The sequence below is a fragment of the Caloenas nicobarica genome, chromosome 4 (assembly GCF_036013445.1).
Source record: "Caloenas nicobarica isolate bCalNic1 chromosome 4, bCalNic1.hap1, whole genome shotgun sequence".
Lineage (NCBI taxonomy): Eukaryota > Metazoa > Chordata > Aves > Columbiformes > Columbidae > Caloenas > Caloenas nicobarica.
Genome location: NC_088248.1, coordinates 67,537,556 through 67,563,956, shown reverse-complemented (window position 1 = coordinate 67,563,956; position 26,401 = coordinate 67,537,556). Strand labels below are relative to the sequence as shown.

The 26,401-nt window shown below is 38.9% G+C and overlaps 1 protein-coding gene across 2 annotated transcripts in view; it reads left to right on the top strand.

Moving 5' to 3' along the window:
• The window catches only part of AFAP1 (actin filament associated protein 1), a 118,664-nt gene extending 105,984 nt beyond the window's left edge, over positions 1 to 12,680 (top strand). The window contains exons 13-18 of one of the 2 annotated variants that reach the window (XM_065634283.1): positions 1,710 to 1,824; positions 3,302 to 3,466; positions 4,023 to 4,213; positions 4,897 to 5,058; positions 7,030 to 7,080; positions 9,693 to 12,680. In XM_065634283.1, the coding sequence (XP_065490355.1) occupies positions 1,710 to 1,824; positions 3,302 to 3,466; positions 4,023 to 4,213; positions 4,897 to 5,058; positions 7,030 to 7,080; positions 9,693 to 9,719 (711 nt within the window). In that variant the 3' untranslated portion in view covers positions 9,720 to 12,680. The remainder of the gene's footprint in view (positions 1 to 1,709; positions 1,825 to 3,301; positions 3,467 to 4,022; positions 4,214 to 4,896; positions 5,059 to 7,029; positions 7,081 to 9,692) is intronic. The other variant, XM_065634284.1, reaches the window with a different exon arrangement.
• The last annotated feature ends 13,721 nt before the right edge of the window (positions 12,681 to 26,401 follow it).

The window sequence follows — 26,401 nt, the reverse complement described above, 5'->3', positions numbered from 1 at the left end:
CTATTTAATACTTACCAAAGCTTTTTATTTTTTGGCTGTTCTGTTTATCTGGTTGTTATCTTAAGGGCCTTGGGCTATTCCAGTCCATTAGTGTTAGCACTGAAATGCTTGGAGTTTAGTCATGAGCTTACTGCAAATGAAACGGGTTTGCTAAGTTGTAAATTATGATGAAGAAGTATTGACACCTGGAAAAGGCTTTCCACACAAGTTCTTGATGATTTGCAGGTTGTGGATAATTCCAAACTTAACCTGAATGCACATCTAGCTGCCTTCTGTCTCTCTAGGCAGCAACGACTGGAAAAAAAAAAAAAAAAGGTGACATATGACCTGGCTGTGATAGCAGATTTGCATCTCTGGAATTTTACTAATCTGTATATTGTATATACTATGGTTATATATCTTGTTAATATACATATATATCATAAAATATATATTATATATACTAAATGATATTGTATATAGTGTGTATATACACCATATTTTAATTACTGCTTGTTGTTTTCTTCTTGTGAAAAAAACCTAAGCCTACGTCCATGCTGCTTTCTGAGGACGGCTTCTAGACCTCAGCTGAAATGAAAGTGAAGCTACAGAAAAATGAAATCCTGTATGCTCAGCCTCAATAGCAGACAGGCAGACCCCAGCTGGGGAGCAGAGCAAACCTCACTCACAGCCACACCAGGCACATTCTCTAGAGCCTGTGGCCAGTCTCCGAAAGCTGGTCATTGGCATAAGCCTGGGAATGCGTCACAAAGATGGGTGGTTTTCAATTTAATCTGAAATGAAACAGTTAGATAAGCGGTTCCCTTGAATAAGGTACCTGTCATATTCTGCGTTAACTCAACCCCTGTAAAAACTTCATATCAGAATATTAGAATTCAGTGAAGTTGCAGAATCGGAGGTGGACTCAAGCAGTGAATAGCCCCGATCACAGGCTGCAGATGTGCCCTGTGTCGGCTCAGGCAGCCCCATGTGAACACCAGGCTGCCTCGAGGACAGTGCCGTTCTTCCCAGGGTTCAGCTCAGCACAGAGGAGCCCTCTAAAGGGAAACCCCTTGGACATGAAATGTGCTGTTTCTGTTAATCTTGTGAGCGGGCCTGGCCATTAGGAGAGGTTGCCTGGTTTTAAGTAAAAGAAGCTTTTATAGTAGCCAGAAGTTGTATAAGAGGAAATTGATTAACTTCTAACATTTAAAAATGTGAAATAATTATATTTTGGAAAAAAAAAAAAAAAAAAATCCATGCACTGCCGTGCTATATGGCAAGCCTGTATAGTAAATAAGAAAGTGTTGGATTTTTGTGTGGCAAACCCTGTTGGCTTTATCTGTATGAAATTAACTCTGCCAAACCTGTTTTTCAAAAATCTTTAGTGTGTAAAACTAATTGAAGGTACAACTTTTCTGCCTCGCAATGGCTTTCTTCATATAGCAAGTGCCAGAGTTTTGAGTAATTTAAAGACCGTAATGCCACCAGAGATGGGGAGCTCATCCCCTGTTATCCTGCGACCGCTGGCGTGGCTCCCGCTGAGCAGGCAGCACCCAGAGCCAGCATTGCTGGAGGAAGCACCGTCTCCAGCTCATTCAATGCTGTCTATTAAGGCTCTCTCTGAGCAGACGGCTTTTTAATCAAGCTTTGCCCTTGATGAAAGGGTGACTGTAACGCCAGTGGCGCAGGAATAGCTGGAGCCCATTTGTACTTTTGTTTTCTAACAGTTTAAAGGCAAGAAACCGCCTGCGACTGCTAATGGGATCACCGGAAAAGGGAGAACTTTAAATAGCCAGCCGAAGAAACCCGAATCGGTGTCATGTGTGAAGCGCACCGCATCTAGTAAGTTATCTCTCTCCTCACTGCTGCCTCACTTGTGAGTGGAGTCATGAGGATACCCCAAATAGCTGTCTTCTTTGCAAACAAGATAAAGAACCACTGTGGTTCTGCTGTGGCTGAGAGGCTGAGCAGGAGATTCCCACCAAGACTTTGAATAGGAGATATTGTGTGCGTTGGTGACTCATTAGTACTCCAGCCATGCCACGGGATAAAAGGTTGTCATATGGAGAATGGTAAATGTGAAATGTGGAGCAGTGGCTGCAAAGTCATGAGGGCAGCAGGAGAAAAAATGGGTAATGATTCATCATTTGGGGCAGAGAGTAATTCTGTATTCCTGTTGGAAGAGGAGGATGAGGAGCTGGGAAAGACATGAGAACACTATGTTCCTCAAAAGTGGACTTACTCTTATTAGTAATGAAAAAGGTGTAAGAAAATAATGAAGACAACCACACAGCTCAAAAGCTTCCTCAGAAGAGGAGATTTCAATTGGTGAGTGGCACGTTCAGAAAGAGGGTTCTTCTGGGCAGGTGGTTTGCCTGTAGGAAATCCCTAATAGGGATTGCTTGTGTAAAGAAAAAAAAAGACAAAAAGGAGCTATAGTCTTATTTTTAAATTATGGAGTCAAAAGCACAGCTTCTTCTAGAGAAGGAATTAATGTGATTTTTTTTAATCCCATGATAAATTTTTAAGAAGTCATGGATTTAGTGGCAACAAGACAAGTTTGAGTTAGGCTTTAGAAAAAAAGTTTGTATCTTTCTAAACATGCATGTCAATGGGTACTGGAATAGATAGTTGTGGGGCATCCCAGTTACTAAAGGCCAACTAGAATTGGTTTGACAACTATTTGCCAGAAATGATTTAGAGTTGCTGAGTTTGCCTTCAGATATGCAGGCAAAGTGATCTGTTAGCTGACCTATTTCCTTTGAGTCTGCAACTAGAGCAGGGGCAGGGAGGGAGCTGTGAAAAAATTAGACCACAGATACATGTGAGCCATGAAATAAAAGCATTTCTATGGGAAACTAAAAAAATAAATAAACAAAAAGAAAGCTCTCAGGTGTCAAAAAGGTGGGAACATCTTTGTATTCTCTTTTGTCAGGTGAGAAAAGACGTGCTTTAAGCACTCAAAGTAGGAATGGAAACCAGGCAAAAGGGCAAACAGGTAGTTTTCCTCTGACCCCTTCCAATTAAAAATCAATGGTTCAGAGCTGAAGAGCCTCTTTTCCTTCCTCTGAACTATACAGAAAGGCAAAGCTGTTTTTCAAAACCAATGTACTATAAGGTAACTGGTATTGCTCATCTTCCCTGGACAAATATAGAGAACAATGTGGGAATCATGGACCTTGAGAAAAAAAACAGTGAAAATGGGATGGAAAACTGGATTTGCAAACCATGACATGCTTTGTGCGCTCTTCAGTCTCGGGGAATAGTTTAGTTTTGCTGTTAGTTTTAACCATAAATAACTACAATCCGATACATACAGATGCGGAGCAGTACAAATATGGCAAGAATCGTGTGGAGGCAGATGCAAAGAGGCTACAAAGCAAAGAGGAGGAGCTGCTAAAGAGGAAAGAAGCACTCCGGAACAGGCTGGCCCAGCTTCGAAAAGAAAGAAAAGATCTCCGTGCTGCCATTGAAGTCAATGCTGGTATGAGGTGCTTTTTTGTGCTGAATTCTGCCCTGGGCAGGCTCAGTTATCCAAATAGCTTTGGATTCTGTGCTGAAGACATGCCACTACATGAGGTTTGGTTTTGATGTTAAACAATACTCTGTAACATCTATATTTGCTTTCTACATAGATATAAAATAAGTAACATAAGTATATTAACAAAATATATGTATTTTATATATGTGTGTGTATATATATACACACCTATGAAATGACACCGATGGGGACTTCAGGCAAGCAGAACATGGGAATAATTTTATTGTGACTGGCTAATTATATTTTCATGACATGGAATAACGATAAAATAAGTACTTGAAACTAGACTAGAAACCTAGGAGGGCAGCTGAAAGCAAGCATTTGATTTCTGTTGCTAAATTTTTTACATGAAAAAAGTGTTTTTTGCAAAGTACATACCTTTTTTATAATGTCACAGATTTCTAGAGCCCTTGTTCCTTACTTTTTAAAAAATAAAATAATTTCTGTAAGTGTCAATTGAAGCTTCTTACTGAAATAATAACATTGTTGTGGGTGACAGGCAGGAAGACCCAAGTGATTCTTGAAGACAAGTTAAAGAAGTTGGAAGAGGAGTGTAAGCAGAAGGAGGCTGAGCGTGTAAACCTGGAGCTGGAACTGACCGAGGTGAAGGAGAGCCTTAAGAAAGCCTTGGCTGGTGGCATCACACTGGGCTTGGCTATTGAGCCCAAGTCAGGAACATCAAGTCCACAGGTATGCAAAGCCATTAATCACCAAATTCCAGTGCCATGGGCTCTGCCTTCTCAGCTGCAGTAAAATGAGTGGGAACTGAGAGTTTTCAAAAGATTTATTAAGCCCAGGAAATAAGGAAGTACATCTGGTGTACTTTCTACAGCAACAGGGAGCAGGTGCGTATGGGAATCAACAGCAGTATGTGTTAGGATATTGTGCAAAAACTGGACCTCATTGTCCTCAGTGACTGTAAAAGTGCATGAATTGAGACATTGCTCCATCGCAGGGAGATTTAAATGCACCGAGTCATCACACAGTGATGGAGACGTACCTGCGTCAGTCCCCTGTCAGTCACTGTCACCCTTTGCAAGGGCTGTATCTCACATGTTCACAATGGAGCATGGCAGTCCTGGCTTATGCTATAGATTTGTGTCAGAAGCAGCCATCAGAAGGATCAGGGAGGGATGGTCAGCTACTCCAGATGACCCAATGTTGTTTAAACACAGAAAACAAACTTGAATTTTCATCACAGAACACACACTATGCTTTGGTTTCTTTTGTTCTAACCTGGTTTTCATTTATCCGTCATTATTATGAATATGTTTCTTTAAAAAAAAAAATCTGCAATTCTAAGTCTAGATAGAAAATACTGCCCATGAGACTACTTGGAGGAAACTCAGCGTAGGCTTTTCTCTCTTCATTAGTCTCCAATTTTCAAGCACCGAACTTTGGAAAACTCTCCAATCTCCAGTTGTGACACTAGTGATACCGAATGCTCAATACCTGTGAACAGCGCAGCAGCTCTGAAGCGACCTCCCTCGACAAATAATTCTCCCTGTCGAGGCCATGTCCTTCGAAAAGCAAAGGTGAGAAGTCTTATGTCTAATTTTCTTGTCCTGTCCTTTTCCTTACTTTCTAAGAAAGTCTTGTTTGCTTGTGGAGAGCCAGAAACAGACAAGGAGAGAGGGAAAGATTGGTTACTGCTGCTTCTGTGGGTGAAATGTAGCATTAAGAAGAGCATGTGCCACATCTAAATTATTTGTCTTACTATATAAATACTGCTGATTTGGGGAACCTTTTGCAGAAGAATTGGTGAGTAGCTTGGGAGACACATTTGACTTGCTCATTCCATGGTTTTCTCTGTTCTTTTATAGACTTAATTTGCCAGGTAAGTGGTCTGTGGTGTAGACAGTCCATCTAAAATTCATAAAGTTACACTAATCTGTAGAACAGACAAGTTGTTTAAAGAGCAATGTTCTAGTATGTGCTCTGAAAGAACACAAGATTGGGTCTGATCTTTGCCGGCTGGTGCAAGAACAGAATAGTTGTATGTTATAATAATTGACAATGTGTTGTGCAAGTATCTGCTCTTAATGTCCACTTAAATTAGAAACGGAATTAATTTAATTTAGTCTCGCAAGTACCAGGCTGAAGTTTGCAGTCCTCTTGTATTGTTACAGTTTTCTAATTTTTGTGCTTTACTTTAAATGGGATTTGCATGACCATTCTTCTGGGCTAAATTTGCTAGCAACATAAACATGTGGGCAGCATGTAACCAAGGGTGACAGTATTAGCACTGGCCCAAGCTTTTTTCATTTAGTAGTTCACTGCTGATTGTAATTATAAACAATAATAATCATAGACATTTTTCTTCCCTGCAGTCCATTTCTTTTTTTTCAAAACAATGAAATATTAATATTCTGTTCAGGGATTTTTTTAAGTAACTTTTTTTACATGTCTTCATTTATTATATACATTTACAGTGAGTGAGCACAAGCCTGGCACCTAAATGCAGTAGATACTGAAAAATCATCATAGCAGCAAAAGATTTGGTTTTCTGGAACATAATAATCTGTTTCCTCCTCCCAGCCCCTTCAACCTCTCTACTTTGCTCAGGCCATGAATTACCTATCCTGCTAGACCTTACGTGAGAACTTTCTCACCCTTCTTCTACCACCATTTCCTCCATCCTTTCCATGGACATCAACTGTTTTTTTCTGCCAGTTAGCCTGATCCATTTAAATTCAACTAAGAGTAATTAAACTCAGTGTAAAGGTTTGAGTTCTGTTTAACTTTGAAGTTTGCTGCTCGTGTTTCTAACCTGAAGAAGGATTCATGTGCTCTAAAGCTTATCTGTGCATTCCAATTATACCCTAATTTGTTTTATAAAGATATACTCTCTAACCATGCACTTTGTCTTAGATTTGCATGGCATTACTCAGGGAATGTGGTCTAGCAGAGGACAATCCTTACAAAAAGGAGTGTGGATTTGTGCTACACGCTGGACAGACACATTCAAGCCAGCCATTTAATCTTTACAGCTGCAGAAACCAGGGCACTGTAAAAACCTAAACATTTTTGGTGTAAAGAATAACTTGAGCTGTAGTACATTTTTTTATGCTCAGCATATACCATACAGGAAAAACCCTACTGTGTTGTTTGATATCACTGTGCTTCAGATGGGTTGGTCAAGCTCTTTTGCAGAGGAATCTTGGATATAAGATTACACTAATCAGAAAGGATCTGGAGCTACTAAGCATATTTGCCATCCTGGGAAAAAAAAAACAACAAAACAACAAAACAACAAAACAAAACAAAACTCAAAAGTATCCAATTCAGCTTTAATAGCTTTTTCCTAAAACCTCATGCACTAGATATTAAGAGTGAAATTTTGCTGAAGTGGATAGTGCAACCCAGGCTGTGCTCAGCCCATTTGCAAGGAGCTGCAGCCGAGTCTGCCATCAGGTACGCAGCTGCAGCACACCCCGCTTTCAGAGGGGTTAACTGCACATGTGCGAGGGTGGAATTTGGCTCTCAATTCTTTTGGCCTTTTGCAGTTACGAGTGAGCCCAGGCCTTATAGATGTGGCTAAGGAAAGGGCGTCACACGTGAGTATCCCAGAGCAGAACTTCCTTGGCTCTCCACGCATGCATGTCAGTGCAACATGTGGGAGTGAAATAGATTTCACGTCTGTGCTTGTGCTTGCATCCTCAGCAACTGGCACATCTCCCAGTGTTATGAGGGAGCTGTATAAGCTTTCAAAATGCCAGATTTTATTTATTTTCTTTTTTCCCCCAGTATTGTATTTGAATGCACCGAATGCCTCACTTCTGTCTCTTTCCGTGCACAAAGGATGCTGAGTGTTTCACTGGCCAGCCTTGTGTTTGCAGCCACCCTGGTGTCACTGTCACGCTAAGGAGCCCACAGCACTGCACCGCGCTCTGCCCGGTCCGCTGCTGCCGGGCAGGGTCTGGTAGCACCGCGTGGCACAGCCGTCCCCAGAGGGGACAAGGCACCCGCGACGGCAGGGCTGGAGGCTGCTCCACCAGAACCTCCCTCCTCTCAGAGGCGCTGACATGCGAAGGAAATATAGAGAGAAGCAAGAGGACCTAACTAGTGTTTATCTATCTAAGAACTAGCGGCAGTTTGGGGATTGACTGTTTAAGACATTCACTATATATATATACATATATGCATACATATATTTGGAATTTTTTTTACTTTTCTGTTTGTAACATAGGCTTTTAATTTTTTTTAGAAAGCAGTAAGGCATATCTTTAAGAAGCCAGAGGCATTTAATTGCAATTTTATTAATCTCTACTTGGCTGAAAAAGGAGACTGTATTAAAAGGTAGAAAGCAATATTCTGCCTTAGCATTCTTGGAGAAGTAAAATGGTCCAAATGTCCTTGCTGTACAAGAAAAACAATTATTTAAACATTCTAAAACCAAACTGTTATGTGTAGCAAGGAAACTGCAGTGATTATTTCTGATTTGTTTTCAAAACTGGTGGACTGCTCAATGTCAGCAGCTTACATTTTGCTTATGTTCAGGGACTGGAGAAGAAACGGAGCTCTCCCAGTTTCCCAGCTCCCAGTCAGGCTGTCAGTGTTGATTTAAACATTCTTTCATTGGTGTGAACCTGCTGGAAAAATGGAAACAAAGAAAAAGTTCCTTCTGCACCTGCAAAAGAAGCTAGTACTTTCAGGGCTTGCTTAACACTTTAAAAAATTCTCCCAGCCAAGGGCTTAATTTAGAGCTTCGATGGCTTATACATGGGGAATATACATTTAACAGCATTTGTAAAGTAATTAGTTTTTATGAATACTGTGTTTTAAGTTTAGGTTTACCACAATCTGAAGTGTAGAACTAAACATTTAAAATATATTCTATTTTAATAAATGCACCATTTAAATGAAGAGAAAACCAAAACCCACCAGATTAAAAAAAATTAACTAACTTCTACCTGTTTTAAACCCAAGATTTTTTCTAATATTGCTAAAGCAGCCACCAACTGTGACCTTTACTGTTGCTTTACAATGGCTGAAGAGATGTCATGGTCGTGCAGCTGCTTAGCCAAACTAATACTGCTTTCAGCAGCAGAAACAGATATTTACATGTATGAGCAATGGGTTTGAGTCAGAGCTCTTAAATACTGTGGAATGGGTGTTAAATTCAAGAATTCAGGTTGGGAGCCAAGTCAGGAGGCTGCCTGCAGAGTATATCTGCAGAGTAGATGGGTGGGAGAGGAACCTGTAGACCCTGACAGTTGTTCCATGGGGAATAGTTCCAAGAGGCCAACTCCTTCGTATCTCCATTAGTTCCTGATTGCTGTAAGGGACCAGGAAAATTCAAAAAATCCAGGGAATAGTTATAGTGTGGATGTCCTAAGATAAGCCCATCCCTCTTCAGCTCTTCTGCTCCTACGTACTGTTAAGAAATACTATAGGTATAACTCAGTAGCCACAAGTTTTATCAAACTGGTTGTTTAGCCATAGCGATCTCATGATTTTCACGTATGTGGCAGAAGAAATGGCAATACCTTGCTCTGAGATATGTGGATGGAAGCATTATAGATTATGTGCTTTGCTTTAGATGTTAGGTGTCATTGTCCTCACCTAAAAGCTGGGGAAACAGAGGCAAAGAAAGGAAAACTGATTTCTTTAACTTGCCAAGCAATAGCTCAACCTGGATTATGTATATGGAAAGCCTCAGTAAGTTTCTTTTTTAGCCATAGAAACGTGTGTCTGCCATGAGCTTTATAAAAAAAAAAAAGAAGAGTAATAAAGCAATCATTTTTTGTCAGCTATGAGAGATAGTGAGTGCTTCCTGATGTCTCATGCAAGTAAGTTAGAAAGCCCTATACCCTAAATCACCCCCTCTGTTATTCAGCTCCAGCTGAGTGCTTTACACCAACTGCCATGTGCGAATTTGCTCCATAAGTACCCTTTGCAAAAACACAAACATGGCTTATTTGCACTGCATTACAGAAAAAGTTGCCATATATAGTTGTGGAGGGGAGGAAGCTGTGCACAGATGATACCAGGACATACTTGTTAGCATTCCCTAACTGATTTGTGGGCAGAAGGCTGGATCCATTAAAGCTAATGGAAAAACTGTTACTGACCTCAGCTGGCTTTGGCTTAGAAGATCTGATGACATCAGTGAAATATCCTGATTTCTCTAACATTTTCCATATCTTTCCCCCCCGCCCCTTTCCAGGAATGGGAGATGAAAAATGGAACATAAATATAACAAAACCACTTACTTTCCATAAAGGCCTTACCTGTTATGGACCAAGACATAGGCTGCAGAAGACTCATCTAAAAGGTGGTATCGAACGATACAACATAAGAGGTTTTATAATTCTGTTAAGTTAATGGTAGCTTGGCGCTAATTTGCCTGTATTCCCTCTACCGTATTGCTGTGTAACTACGTGTGCCCCTTTTTATTAGCTGTAACTCTTTATTTCCAACTTCACTGACGAAGAAAATGAAAACCAAAAAAAAAACCGAACCAACCATAGTAAGTAAAAAGGAGCATAAAGTCGCCGTTGAAAGCTTACTGAAACAGCATTAGACCAGCGATGTTAATTATATCCCATCAGATGGCCTGACCACCACTGAAGACTGGCGCGTTACGACCGATGTGAAATAATAAATCTTCCAGCTTAAAACTGACTTTGCGAGATCTTCCACAGAGGTGGCTGAGCGAAGTCTTGCTCATTAGCAGTCGCCTTGCTGTCAGCAGTTCACGTGGCAAAAGAAAACTGAAGAAAGGCGTTGGCAGCAGTGGCAGGGCTCACCGGAGCTCCTCAGCGCTGCTGTCCTCTACACCGCTGCGAGACCGTGGGATGACACGACTCGGCTGTGAAGCATTCTTTGGATACTATTTAGACAGATGCTTTTTGTCATTGGGAGATAAAAAGCTGCCATGCTTCAGAAAAAAAAAAAGAAAAGCATTTATTATGTTCTCTACATTAGTATTCCAAAGCACCAGTTGCTTTCAAAGGTCATGTTGTCGAAATATGATTTGTTCCTGTTAAAGGCAAAAGGTATTTTTAGATACTGCTTCTTTTCTATACTTTTTAAAAAAGGAAACTTAATTGAAATTAATCCTCAACAGAAAATGGCAACTCAGAATAGCTTATGCAGTCAGTCTTGTTTTGTTTTTTATAATATAGTATTGTTAAACTTGACTTACAGAACACTGCTGTACTTAGTTCCCTTCATCTTTTCAGACCTCAGCTATTATTTTTGAAGAAGATGGATTGAAAAGATGATAGTTTCCAGACTCTTTATAGACACTTTTACAGAGAATTGGGGATTTTCTGACAGAAGTCCACTTCTGTTTACTAGGAAACAGCATCTTGCATTTTAGTCTGTAAAATTATAGAAATCTGTTCTTCTTTGTCTCCATCCATGTCACTTCTGAGATCTTACATGCAGTCCTTCAAAATCTCAAGATTGGCTTTAAAAAATCAGTAGAGAGAGAGAGGGGGAAAAAACATATAATGAGTTTGGTTCTTTTAATATTTTCTCTGTGTTATTTTTAAGCCTTTGGAAAGCCTTCAATCACATCCTTGAGATTTTTTTTCTTCTCAACCATGAGGACTAGAAAATTACTTTAATTAAAAAAATTAAAATATTGCTCATACTTGGAGATAATCACAGATGTTAGGGCTGCAGTCTTGATAATTAGTTAAAACTTGCAATCAAAACCGCAGACATTGGCAAGACAGCAGTTACCAAGGATCACATCCCTTTATGGCCCAGCCTGTAGCTGGTCTCTTACCTTTAGGAAGAGGTGTGTTTAACTCCTAAAGGGGACACTGGGATTCCCAGCTGAGCTGGATGCCAGAGGACTTCCCACAGGAGCTGGTGAGCTTTGAAGGCACAGGGCGATCAGAAAGACCCGATAGCTGCCAGGACACAGGGCCGTGTCCTCTTCCCAAATGCGGTTAGTGCCAGGGATCCCGTTGACCTCAGCAGGGTCAGTTTCTACAATGGGGTCCAAAATGAGAAAAAGCTCGTTGCTTCTTGGGACTATGTTTTGTACAAAGTTCCGCAGGAATGCAGATACAGTAGGGAAGCAAGTGTCAGTGTGGTTTTCAGTCACTGAAAACAGGATTTTTTAATATTATTTTAGGTCATCTGCTTACTCACTAACTCTATAAGTGGAGGGCACATTCTATGCTGTATGACTATGGACTAAACAGTATCAAGTTCCCATAAGTATTAGCAGAAACAAATTTGAAGCAAAAGTTCATTTAGGCTTTTTATTACAAATTAAGTTATTTATTTGTATATTTCAATAAATATTTAATTTATATCTGTACATATTTATGATGCAAATTAGGCTTCTAGTCAACGTTTGCAATGATGTATCAGTTGCCATTAGGAAGTGGTCCCGTATCAAGTAATTCAGAGTAGGCAAAATGCACATCACTTGTTGTCTTTATCCAATGTTGGCATTGGGTAACCGACACCCGCTGCAGCAGGGGCTGCTGGTAAAATTAAGCATCTTTCACCCTTCCTCCAGCAAAGGCTCCATAAAGCCATCCCTGCCCTCTCACCCCCAACCCAGCACCTACTGTAATTGTATGTCCCTAATGTGTAAGTACCTTGGTAGCATCACACTTTGCATTAGTGGCATGTCTATTCTATACAGTGGCCAAGGTTTTAAAAGGAGGAAAACAAAACAAAAACCTTGGGCAGGAACCTCTCTGTAGACACATTTGGTGCTGTGAAATGTACTCTGTTTTCTTGAATAGTACTATTGCTGTACAATTTTTTATAAAATGCAACAGAGCTTGTATTTTCACCATTTTTAGATTTCAGGATCAACAGGCAAAGTCAGCAATAGAGCAGCATGACTTTTTTTTCAAAGGAAAACTCTTGTATTTTAAACCATTGCATTTCTATGTCTCTTAAGAAAATGTTACACTTGTGCTTCCTCAACAAACTTCTATTACTATTCCAGGTGCTTTTTTAACTTGTGTTTTGTTTGGGTTTTTTTATGGGTGATGCTTTTAGGAAAAAAAAAAAATCATAATGTTTGGGGATCAAAGGTGTTTTTTTTAAATGAGATGATTGTGGCAATTTGATTTTTCAAATGGAGAATACTTAATTTAGTATCAATTTTTGTTAAAGACACTTTCAAATTAATTGGCCCAGGCTGTATGTTGTAAGATAATGTTCTCATATTAAGAATGTAATTATTTCCTTATTGTATTTTTTAAAAAACAAAATCATATTTAAAAATCTCTGTGAAAAAAAGCATGAAAGAAACATGAAAAAGTTTTTTGTTTTATTTTTGTTATTGGATATGTTGGCAGTGCCCATTATAATTGATTGTAAATATAGTCTTTCTACTGTATTTCTCAATGTATTTAAGTTTTTTGACACACATTCATGGAAACTTCTGTAAAAAAAAAAAAAAGTGCAAAATAGACCCACCTTCAAATGTGTGTCTTAGTAGCTTCAACTAACTTTATGCCTTTCTCGTTTATTCTTCAGAAAGTCTTGCAGAGTGTGAAAAAAGACTGGCACCTGGTAGGTGCGACAGATCCAAGACCATTATTAATAAAGTTACCTGTCAAAAAAAGTATTTGCATTGGTGTTTCTTGGTATTAGTATAACAAGTAGATGGCACCTCAGCAGGACACCCGCCATAATCCTCTTCAGCCAAGCAGCATTCTCCTGTGCCAGTCAGTGGAAAACTGCTTGGACAGGTAAGAATTACGATTTTTTTGGTATCACTTCTGTTCCCATTTAACTGTGCGATGACCTTCTGCAACTTGAGCGCGACCTGTCTAAGGGATAGCCTGGCAATGGGAAATGGAAGTTCCGTGTATTTAGAACTCACAGCAGAAGCTAACACTTATTGAGTGTTACTGTATCAGTTTGCTTAGATGTCAACCCCATTAAGAAGTAATATAAACTGTAAAACATTAAAAATTGCCTCTAAGAAATTAAAGTGGATCAAAATCAAACCAAGCTAATTATCAGGCTACTTAATGATGAATATAGCAATTCCTTATAGATGACTGACAGATGAAACTGAAAAGTGATGAGCTGTAATTACTCCTTGTTGCTTTTCTTAGATTTAGCTCTTCCTCCCATTACACTAGAATTATTACCAAACGTCACGCTTAAGTAGAAAATACATTTCATTTTACCCAACTCAAAGAAGCAGTATTCTAGTCTAGTTGGTTTCCTTTCTGTACTCACAGCCTCCTTGACCCCAGGAGGAAAAGGTGGTCGGCATTTGTAAAACATCTCATGGTGTGTAACTAATAAGAATTGTCTCTCAAGTAGACACAGCTTTTTGTCCACTTAATCAAAGCTTACAACCCTTCACTGCCTTTTGTCAATTAAAAAGCCTCCCAAAGCAAAGAAAATTATTAGTATTTCTCTAGAGAAAGAAAGAAAGAACATCTGTGGAAAAGATACATACACAAGAAGTTGTATATTTTTATATATGCTATATATAAAATATATCTTTAGAACAGTTGATATAATATATATGTTACAGCATTATAGTATATATGCAAAAATTAGAAAATTAATATCTTAAGGTACTCAGGCTCATAGCCTAAAAAAGCCTTAAAGAGAATCTTAAGTGTTTTTCTATAAGATACATTTAATATTTGTTCTAGCCAGTTGCATCCCAAAGGCATCCAATATGAAAGACCCCACCAAAACCCAACATAGTCTATTGTGGTTCATCTTGCAGGTGGGCAGCCACACTGTAAGCATTTCAGTGCTTTTGAAGTTCCTTTTAAAAAATATTTTTAAAACTTGTGCGTAAGTTGAGCACCATCAGACCCGTCATTACAGTACTTAAGCACAGGGCTTTATAAAAAAAGGGCTCCTTGCTAGAGAATGAACAATGCCAAATGTGACACCGTTTTTCAAACAGGGAAAAAAATCAGGAAACACAGACTTCTACAGTTTTACTGGGCAAATTGACAGCTGGTATAATAAACTGAAGAATTATTGAACAGACTGAGAAATTACTGTACTGGGTTAGAGTCAACACAGGATTTATACTGGGGTGTGACTTCTCACAAAGTGCTGAGAGGTCTGTGAGGCTGTTAATAAGCATCCAGGAAAATAACATATTCTGCTTGGATTTCTTCAATACACTTTTGACAAGGTCCATCACTAAAGAGGTTTACGTAGCTACCAGAGAAAAGGCAAATAACACAATAGGACAAGCATCTGGCTGGTAAGCAAACAAGAATAGGGAATAAATTCTCCATTTCCAGTGTCCTTGGTATCCCACAGAGCTGGGGATCTGAGCTTTGTGCATATCCAAATAACCGAAATATTTTTTTAAAAAAAAGAGCTGAAAATTTTGCCATTACTAATTTATTCAGGATAGTAGGCCAACTGCAAGGATTTCCAGAAATACCTTTCACAACTTCACCAGTGATTAAAATGTGAAAAGAAATTCAATGTAGATAAATGTAGGAAGAACTGTCTGTGGTAAGAAAAGAAGAAAAAAAAAAATAATTTAAAAAAACCCTAGACAATTATGAGCACTGAAAGAGCTCTGACTATTGCTAATGGAGTTTTAATAATTAGGTTCAAGAAAATACACACATTCTGCATAGTGTAAAAAAAACGGGGAGAAAACCAAAACACATCCCCTAGCAAATACCCTGTGGTCTAAAATGCAGTAAATAGCTCTAGAGCCTGACCAAGACACACAGAACATTACAGCATATGCTCTCAGCAACAAAACATCCTGGGCTGTAATAATACCTGTTGTCCAGAGCATCAAATGTCCCTGTTGGTAAAGATAACACTAAAACAACTACAATGCACAAGAACTTGCACAAACAAGTGGTAAAAGAAGAGCAACACCCACAATCTCTGTCTGATATCTCTATCATCTGGCTTTAAGAGCTATAGAATATTATCCAAAATCTGGGCACTGAATGTCATAGATAGATAAACTCAAACAGGTGATGGTACGAGAGCAAGAAAGCAATCCAAAAGTACAGAAACCTCCCTATACAGGGAAAAATAACACTGACTTTACCATTAAATAAAGATAAGGGCTTTTCGGTGCGGAAAACCCCCCCCACAAAACAACAACAACAACAGAAACCCAAACCAAACAAACAAAAAATCAAAACAACAAAAACCCCACAAAACAACACAGAAACACTTGAGGAGGGGAAAGAATACGTTAAAAGTTTATAAAAATCAGCAGCAGAACGTGACACTGGAATGAAGTGTCACCGATGGTACGAACTCTCAAATCAAAATTAATGGGGCACGTTCAAAACAACTACAGAGGGTACTTTCACTCAATGCCTAATTCAGCTATGCAACTTGTTGCCATAGAATTTTATGGATGCTAAAAGCTTGTACAGGTCCATAAACAATGAAGAAAATTCATGGCAGAATATAATTACTTCATGCTATTAAACACAAAGCTACCAGGTCCGAAGCAGAAAGGTCCAGTTCCACAGTGGATGGAGGCTGGAAACACATACTGGGTAAGTGTCCTCATGTGCTCCCCCCTGTTCCCTGCTATATTGCTATTGATAAATTAAGCTGGTTTCTTTCATAAAAGACTATTTCATTTTTCCCACCAGCAGTTACAAAAGCATTATCTCCTATAAAATAATGTATCATATTCTTTTCAATTGGATTTTTAAACCAAGCATCTATCTTAAAATCAAGACAATGCGATGTCATTCCTTCACAAAATATTAGATAACTGAAACAATTAAATTACATCAAAGATATTCCTCTTCAATAATGTCTCCTGATGACAAGGAAATAATTTTCCTATTAGATTTTGTGCAATTATAGCTCAGTAGAATTACAGCTACGCGGTCCTGAATTGAACTTAAATGAAAAGCTTCATTCCTGGTTTCATTATTAATTTTTATATGGACTGATAATGGCTGTCACTGAATTAATCCTTGGAATTATTACCTTTTTTAACCTGTTTTTTAGCATGTTCTGCTGCTTCTGGTTTTTTTTGGAGGTCAGCTTTTGGTTTGATGCTGTAACACTGAGAATGGATCCTTTTATCATTTTAAAAATACACTAAACATCATTTGTAGCATTTTGCTTCAGCTTTTGAAAACCATCAGGGTCAGAGTACAGTAACATTTTCACCACAGCAGCTGGATTCATATGAAAGCAAAGCATCTTTCAAGGCATAAATCACAAAAAGAAAAAAAAAAAAAAGAAAATAAATCAGTGGAAAACAGGAAAAAATATTGGCTGGTGTTTATGACTCAGAAGTTTTATTGTGAAGACGGAATTTATGATTATGTTGAAACCAGTGAGGCTTCAAAATAGCATAGCAATTAATACGGCTTTGATGAGGACGGCAAAGGAAACAGAAGTGATTATCTTTTTCTTTTTTCAACGGAAATTGGTTTCTGAAGTAAAGTATCCCTTCAGGTTAAGTATTAGCAAGTTTCGTTTGGTGTCACATTTATGGGAACAGCTTGTTCGTGTCTGTTCTCACTCCTGCCATTCCAACTCAGCTTTCCTCAGAAAGAACTATTGGAACACCGTTAAGAGACTTTAGGGTTTCTTTTTGTTTTACCTTTTTTTATATCAGAGCTAAATTTGGAAAATCAAACATAGACACTTGAGATTCAACAGGCAGCTGTTTTAGTGATAAATTGCAGTTTAAAGTCTCAGCTAGCCACAATATAGGATCAGATAACCTAAAATGACAACCATCAAAATGTTTTCTAGGTGAGTTACACAAGTAGAGAAAGCCTGAAGCTTCATTTCTGGACCCAGCCTCACACTTAACATGCTGTACCACAGGGTAGGATCACACAGCCCATACCACAGCGTTCCTCTCACTGCTAAGTCTTTCAGCAGTGACTACGAGAAAGTGCTGAACTAAGGCAGACTGAGAAAATTAAGTTTAAACATATTGTGGAAATTTTTCCTTCTGATTGCTCATCTTCTGATCCTCAAAATATACCCACTCCATGAACAAATAATCCATTCATTGTCCCATTATAACTTCATTGTTTTAAAGTTCTCTCAAACTTCAATGGGTATTTAAAAATTGCTAGATACAGGTTGTGTTGGTGCTTTGTTTCAATATGAGGTTTAGTAAGACTTCACATAGCACTTACACAACCCTCAATTTTGGAAGGAGGATGCAGCTTCTATACAGCGCTGGCAACTCTTCAGGAAGAGTGTGGGATAAAGGAAAGACAAGACAGTTAATAAAGAAAAAAGAATAAACAAGGAGTAAGTAGTGTGCGAAGAAGCCAATGAAAATGGAAGAGATTGGAATAAAGACAGGGTAGAACACAAATAGCTTTTTTTCAGTTTATGACTGTTTCTTACAGGGAGATCCAGGTTAAAACCTGCTGAATTCTTTAATTCCTTAGCTAGACAGAGATCTTCAGCCTTTGGTTCCGCAGAGCTCTAGGACTGTATTTTTTTTCCCCACTGCAGTTGCACAGCGTCAGTCTCACCACAGAGTGTCACCCTCCACCAACTGTACCGCAGCAGCTCCACTCGTAAGGAAACCGGACGAAGTCCTTTTGCCCTTTTTTCCCTAGAAGTGGAGTTGAGCTACAGTGCAGGAGGATGAAGTGGCTGAAGTGGAGGATGAAGCTTTGCTGCAGCCTCTGAGTTCAGTGTTGCTGAAGATGAATAGTTTGCTGCTAATTACTTACAAATCAAAGCACGCACACAAACTCTGGTGATCGGTTAAACCATTTCCCCTCCACAAATAGCATGAAATGCTTCACAAGAAAAACAAAGCAACCAATAGTTTAGGACCAAATTTTATTAAAGAAAAACCTGTAGTGCAGGTTCTCAGGACAAATGCATACCTTTGGATGCAGCAGAGTACACAGGTACGTATACAGTAGTTTGCCTGCTACATGTTTGGAAGCTGAAAGAGACCGTGATAAACTGTACTGCACAGTTCATCGCCATCGTTAAAAGTTGCCAAAAACTTTGTTGTGGATCGCTAACAGATATTGGTTATGCGTGTGCACTACATATTGCACAAGACTTCTGATTAAGCTATTAATTGTGCAATTGAATCACAGTTAAGTGTTACATTAAGCATATTCAAACATATATTTGATTTTTTCCTCAAAAACAGCACGTCACTACAAAACTGCCATTAAATGTTACATATTTACAAAAATATACAAATAACGCTTTTCCCCATTTATGACAATGCACCAGTTATAGGCTGATCTAATTCTTCTGTTGAGCCCTGATACCGTATACAAAGAAACCTGCTCAAAGTCAAGGTCTCCTGAAACAAAATTAGGAAAAGGCATGTACTGTTTTCACAAATACTAGTTGTGCAAAGGCAAAATGAGAGGACAGTGTTGTCATGTATGTTAAAGGTAAGTACTATAGCATACTGATGACTGCTAAAAGAGCCTTTACAAAGATTTAAACATCCCTTTGTCAGAAATCCCATTAGAAACACAGTGTTAAGCATTTGCTGATCACATTCTTGAAAAGCAGTTGCAAGTAGTTCAAAAACTAAGTTCTACCTTGGTTGTAATTAGCTTACATCTATCCGAAGTACTCTCGTGCCAACCACAGGAATAAGAATTACAGGTAAAAATCTGCCCATCACCTGTGGGAATACAGATGCAGCAAGATGACAACTGATTTTGACCTGCAGCTACATTTCAAATTCACTGTGGGTGAGCGCCTTTCTTCCATAATGCAAAGCTGTACTGACAAAGTCCATGGAACTGCGTGGTCATAAATTAGGGTAGAATTTGGCTCTGGTGTGCCAAATAAACAATGCTCCACATGAACAACAGGGCAGAGAAATGTTTTGTGAATGTTCACAAGAAGTATGTCAAGTCTGGTTTTTATTTTATTGGCTTTTACAGCTTTACCAAGAGCTTTAGCACTAACTAGCGAGAAAATATGATTTGTGGTTGGTTTAACAGCCCATTTTTCCTCCTTTTGTCCGTATGGATAAGACCAGCAAAATCAGTATGATTTAGCTGTCCAAGTCTGGAATGAGTCATGTTGGACCCACCTATGCTTGAAAGAGTCACAGATGCACTGTAAATATGCCAATATTCATCCTTTACTCTTAAAATGGAAAATTCTCCCATTCCAACTATTATTACCTCTCCAAATCTTCCTCCAATACTTAATCCAGGGTGAACTGATATTCAGCTTCATAAACACAAAGCAATTATACTATGATAATTTCATTTAGGTGAAGAAGGGTGATAGTTGATGTAATGCGCTGGTGTCATATTCTTTAGAACCACCTCCCCTCTTGCAAAGAAATATTATCTATGGTTAATATAAAGGTAAATCACAGTAGCTGTACATATTTGTAAAAACAAATGGTAAGTAAAGCACAAAAGTGTCCTGCCAGCTGATCCAGTTCCCTATCTCTTCCAATCTGCTATTCCTCTGCAAATTTTTGCTTGCGCTTTTTTCTCAGCCACCCAGAAGAGGATAAAAATGACATCAACCCAGTTTACTGGCAGAACCATAATCAGAGAAAAGCAACTCAGAAGACACTGGGATCAAGAGAGGAGAATTCAAGTGTACTTCTCAATTTGATTACATTTTCCCTCCAGAGCCTTCTGCACTGCAGCAAGCACAGCCCATGACATACACCCATGAGGAAATAAATCATAGCTTGTCAGAGATAAATTTAAAAAAAAGGAGTTGTACTCAAATGTCTGGTGTGTATATGAAATGGTGACACTGTGCTCCTAAATTAAAATTTCTAGACACATATTCAGTAAACTCCAGTGGCTGGTGTTTACCCTCAGGAATACTGTACCAACTCCATACACCACCTCTAAACATGATAAAATTACAGATCATAGAGGAATTCTAGCAAATTACGTTTAAGCAGTATAAATCCAAGACACAGACGCTATAAAATAATTCTTCTCCCCTGCCTCCTAGCTCAGTGAAAATGCCCTATAATCATCTCGGAAGTAAATCTACATTGGAGCTACCTCTGGAGTGCACATACATGCACCCTGGCTCCTGAGAAAGAACCTCTTTTCCATGCACCTCAAGTGGGATGTTGCTGCGAGTCAGATCCCTCTTAAATTATAGGTACAAATACTGATAATTTTGCATGTTCCCTGTGCTGCATCAACTTAGACTGAGGTTTAAAGTCTTTGCATGCAACAAACAAAACTGAAAATAATTGCCATTATGGATTCAAGTAAGTTCCAAGCCTTAAGCAAAACAAAATCAACAACTTGTGGCAAAATCACACACTCTGGTAACACTGTCTTTCTCCCTGCTTTTCCTTGTCCTGTTTAGTCTTGTGCTCCTCTCCCTCCTGCATCTCTCACACATACACTCTCTCTCTAACACAGGCTCAAAGATATCACTGAGCTTCTCAGTTGTCTTATTCCTATTAATTTCTCCAAGCTCCTCTAACAAGAAGATTCTGTGAAACCTATAATGTAACTTTGCTTAAACTTGTATTTTATGTAATTTGAAAGCAAGCCATTTGCCTCTGCCTCTAGGAGAGTCTGTATACACACCCATCCCACAAACCTGACAAGTCAAATTGCTCCCAAGAGGAATAAGCCCTGGTCCTGCTCCTCAGTTAGCAGTGGACCCTCTTTGCCTCATCTATTCTTCAGCATCAGGTTGTAACAATTCATCTAAAAGGCTAGGTACTAGCTCGGGCCTCAGTATTTCCCACATTAAAATACAAATGCAGCCCAACTATCTGGCAAGATGTCTCTGCCCAACCTTGCTGCAATTCTGTACCTGCCAGCTGGACGGGCTGGCAAAGCAAGCCAGCCCCCTTTCTGTGATCCAGGAAACTCATGCAAACACCATATCTCATGTCCATAACCCAAAATAAGGCAGAAGGAGGCATTTGGGAGATAATGTATATAGCTGTCAATTAAATACAAATTTTCCACTACAGACTGACGGCAAACTCAATATATACATGGATGAGAGTGGAAAACACAAGTTATTTGTTTTTCCAGGGAGTACACCACTCATCCATATCGCAGAATGGAAGTATGTGCTCTCTGGGACAAGCAGCTGAGAAAAGTCCTAGACAGGCAAAAGGGAAGAGTTCCAGAAAGATTTAGAGAAAATGGGAGCCAAAATTAAAAGTGAAAGGATTAAAAAACCCCTGAAAGTGGGAAAGAAACTGGAACTTTGGGCTGCAGTTAGACAAAGCACAGGGGAACTACAACACCACCACAGACAGAAACAGAACATAAAGCAAAACAAAAACCAAAGATGACAGAAGTGGGCTGCAGAGAACTGTCATCAGGAGGAGGAGGCAGGCAAGGCAGAGCAACAAACAGCAGCAATAACGAAACAGAACAAATGGATGAAAAGAAAAGGAGGGGGGAAGAAACGAAGAGAAACAGAAGAGAATGGAAATTCAGACTTTTTTTCTATGAAGTTTCAGTAATTACTCAGCAAAAAGTTGGAAGCATTAAACAAGAAAGTCACTTCTCTGAGGGGTTCAGCATCTCAGAAGATGAACCCCAAACAAAGAAAGGAGTGTATTTACAAGCAAATGGAGCATCTTCTTAGTTTGTGATGACACTCTGTAACCTTAACCGTTTAAAAGCCCTTCTGTAAATCTGGGAAATATAAGTGTTGTATTAAAATATTCTCCTTTAGACTAATTTTATCATTTGCAAAACACCTACGTGCATGTTACTGATGTTTGGGGTGTATGCTGCTTCTTCTGCATAGTCCTGCCTAGTCATAGAATCACAGAGTGTCCTGAGTTGGAAGGGACCCACAAGGATCATCGAGTCCAACTCCTGTCCCTGCACAGGACAACCCCACAGGTCACACCGTGTGTCTGAGGCCGTTGTCCAGTCTCTTCTTGAACACTGTGAGGCTTGGGGCTGTGACACCTCCCTGGGGAGCCTGTTCCAGTGCTCCAGCACCCTCTGGGTGAAGAACCTTTTCCTAACGTCCAACCTACACCTCCCCTGGCACATCTCCCTGCCATTCCCGCGGGTTCTGTCACTGGTCACTAAAGAGAAGAGTTTGGCACCTCCGCCTCCTCCTCCCCTTGTGAGGAAGGTGTAGCTGCCATGAGGTCTCCTCTTAGGTTCCTCTTCTCCAGGCTGAACAAACCCAGTGACTTCAGCCACACCTCACAAGGCTTCCTCTCCAAACCACCAATGTCATAGCCCTATAATCCACAAGAATTATGGATTATGTGTGGATACAAGTCTGCTGTTTTCCTATATGAGCTGTTCTCATTAAAAAGCATCTCTTTCACCATTTCAGAAAAATTTCCTTTTTAAAGTGTTTAATTAATAAGCAAACGGCATGAATTACTACCTTTTTTTAAAAAAAAAGATAAGTCAATTCTTGCCCTTTGATCTGCAGGAGCAGATGCTGTCGGTAAGAACTAAACATAAGAATCAAAAGCTGGCTAAAATTAGCAACCAATAGCATAGAAACATAAGACACGATAAGCAAGTTATTTGGAACACCTGGCCTTCCTGGTGGTTAATAGCTTCATCATATCATTAAAAATATGTGCAACAAAGGCATATTATTAATATTTAAGTAGCACCATGTACTACTGTATGTATTATTGCTGCCCAATGAGGCTTTATGTCCACTGTATTTGAACAAATTAGTGTAAAAATGCAAATTCTACAGAAACTCAGAAATCAAGTCTGATCAATAAAGCTCAAGTCTGTGTACTGTTTTCAGCTGTTGCAAGGAAATAATTGTAAACAGAATTACTTGTGTAAGGGAAAGAATCCACTTTTTTTCAGGGCTAGTAAATGTCACTCCTAAAAGAAAATCAATCTGGAAGGAGAGAGAGAGACAAAGAGGATGCGATTAAGAACACATATTTTTAGAGATATTATTTTTAAAAGTATTTTAATACAAACCATATCAGCTCTTTCATAAGGATTTTGTTTTGTCCATCATATTCATAGCCTAGCACTGTTCACACAGCTTTATCACTGCACTTCAGAGTACGCATTTCTAAACCTTCCAGTACTTCTTGTCTCACATACTGTCTTCCAGAAGATCATCTCAGCTACCAGTACATAAACTAGCTGAAAACTGTAATCCTGACAAGCTTCACATAAGGAAAAAAAAAGGATTAAAAGAATGAAGATCCTTCATTTGGTCATACACAGCTCCACAATTCGTGTTTTACATAATCTGCTCCTCCATTTAACAGGAGGGAAAAGGCCAGGACTGAAGACTTAATGAAATGAGAACTCACATATTAAAAATCATAAAACTAATTTGCTGTACGTATCAATTTCAGGAAAAAAAAAAGTCTAAGAGGAATTCATTGTTTATTCTTCACACCATCCTGAAGTACCATTGCAAGTTCTTATTTCCCTAACGATACGTATAACCCTCTCTGCTCTATGCAACAAACTTCAAAGGAAAGGGAAAACAAAAACTTTGTCCACACGACATTGCCATTCAGATTGGGAAAGTGTCCATCTTGACATTGAAAAACACTTCTGCATTCCCTCCAGCTTGAGGTTACAAAAAGAATTGGAAGAAAAACTGCCAAGGTGATCAGTCGGGCAGAATGGCTGATTTAGGAAAGAAGATTAAAAAATTAAGAGTGCACAGCTTGACGCTTCCAAAAGACTGCAGGGCCAGGCTTTTAATTGCAAAAGCTAACTGGAGGTCTAAGTTATTTCAAAATTTGTCACTTTGATGATCATAGTCTGAAAATAAGTAAAAACATCATCTATATTTCCATTAAAGGAATAAACATGCATTTAAATGGTACTGAGAAAGCTATTAGGTTGGTGCAAAAGAAACTGCGTTTTTTTGCATTGTTGAAATTTGCCATTTGATATGGGAATACATAAATGTGGTTATGTTATACATCATTTTAATGGGTTTTTCTCACTTCATGTTTTTTTTGCTACTGACTTATTACTTGATATTTATTTTATATTTATTTTAGACTACAGAAATGATGTCAGACAAAAAGCAAATTCGAGTGATTTTCTTACTCAAGTTCAAAATGGGTCATAAAGCAGCAGAGACAACTGGCAACATCAACAACGCATTTGGCCCAGGAACTGCTAACGAACATACGGTGCAGTGGTGGGTCAAGAAGGTTCGCAAAGGAGATGAGAAGCATAGTGGCCGGCCATTGGAAGGTGACAATGACCAACTGGGAGCAATCATCGAAGCTGATCCTCTTACAACTACACGAGAAGTTGCTGAAGAACTCAACATCGACCATTCTATGGTCATTCGGCATTTGAAGCAAATCAGAAAGGTGAAAAAGCTCGATAAGGGAGTGCCTCAGACGCTGACCGAAAATTAAAAAAAAAAAAAAAAATCATCATTTTGAAGTGTCGTCTTCTCTTATTCTATGCAACTATAACAAACCATTTCTCAATTGAATTGTGACATGTGACAAAAAGCGGATTTATGCGACAACTGGCGACAACCAGCTCAGTGGCTGGACCAAGAAGAACCTCCAAAGCATTTCCCAAAGCCAAACTTGCACTGAAAAAAGGTCATGGTCACTGTTGGGTGGTCTCCTGCCACTACGGCTTTCTGAACCTTGGTGTAACTATTACATCTGAGAATTGTGCTCAGCAAATCGATGAGATCCGCCAAAAACTGCGACGCCTGCAGCCAGCACTGCTCAACAGAAAGGGCCCAATTCTTCTCCATGACAATACCCGACCGCACGTTGCACAACCAACGTTTCAGAAGTCGAACTAATTGAGATACAAAGTTTTGCCCCATCCACCATATTCACCAGACCTCTCGTCAACCAATTACCACTTCTTCAAGTATCTTGACAACTTTTTGCAGGGAAAACACTTCCACAACCAGCAGGATATAAAAATGTTTTCCAAGAGTTTGCTGAATCCCAAAGCACACATATTTAGGCTGCAGGAAAAAACAGATTTATTTCTTGTTGGCAAAACTGTGTTGATTGTAATGGTTCCTATTTTGATTAATAAAGATGTGTTTGAGTCCAGTTATAATGATTTAAAATTCACGGTCCAAAACCACAATATGCACCTACCTAATAATACTGAAACACCGAAAGCAAATAAGAACATGAAAACATGGACTTAATGTTATGAAAAGGGTCTGAGCAGATCCTGTAACTTCTAGGCAATTAAACACTATTCAAATGGAAGTTTTAGAAAAACTTTCTCAGACAAGTATGATTAGGCTACATGCCAGACATATAAAGATAGTCGTAGAAGCAACATGCAACTGGGACTAGAACAGAGAAAATGAGCTAGGAAGCAGTTTTTTGGATGGATTTAGAAGACACAACAGAATTTTGCATCTCGAAAATCAATATTTATGAAGGTAAATGATTATAAATTTCTTCCTGGAGGAAAGCCAATAATTTGAGAGAAATACGCACTTATTTTCCTCTAAAACGCTGAAATAAAAATGAAGATGGAAACAATACAGTGGTATCAATCAGTACACAATAACGACTCCAACTGTCAAGGACTATGCAATGAAATAAAACTGTTAGCCTTTTTCACCCAAAGCCTCATTAATAAAAAAATACAAACTATTGTTTTATAGGAAACACAAGAAAAATCTACAACTGAAATGGTCTTCAATTCTATCAACTTAGCAACATTGTATTCAAGTTGAAATAGCACTAGAAATTCAAAGCATATCAGAACCACTGGTTCATCATCGAAGAGTTACTTCAAACAAATACTTGTATTTAATTTCTTAAAAATAATAAACAATTCTAACTTCTTTGAGCATGTGTTTGTGTAAAGAGGATTGGAACCACAGCAGTTCCATTCTGCTGACCTCTATTAAAGAGACAGCATGCAGTAGTAGAGTATTCCCACTGAAGGGATGTCTTATTAGGCCTGAGACACAGCTAAGGTCACAATCATGTCAGATGAAATCTGCGGTGTGCTAGGAAGTACTAATGGCAAAGCGCTGATCTGCCTC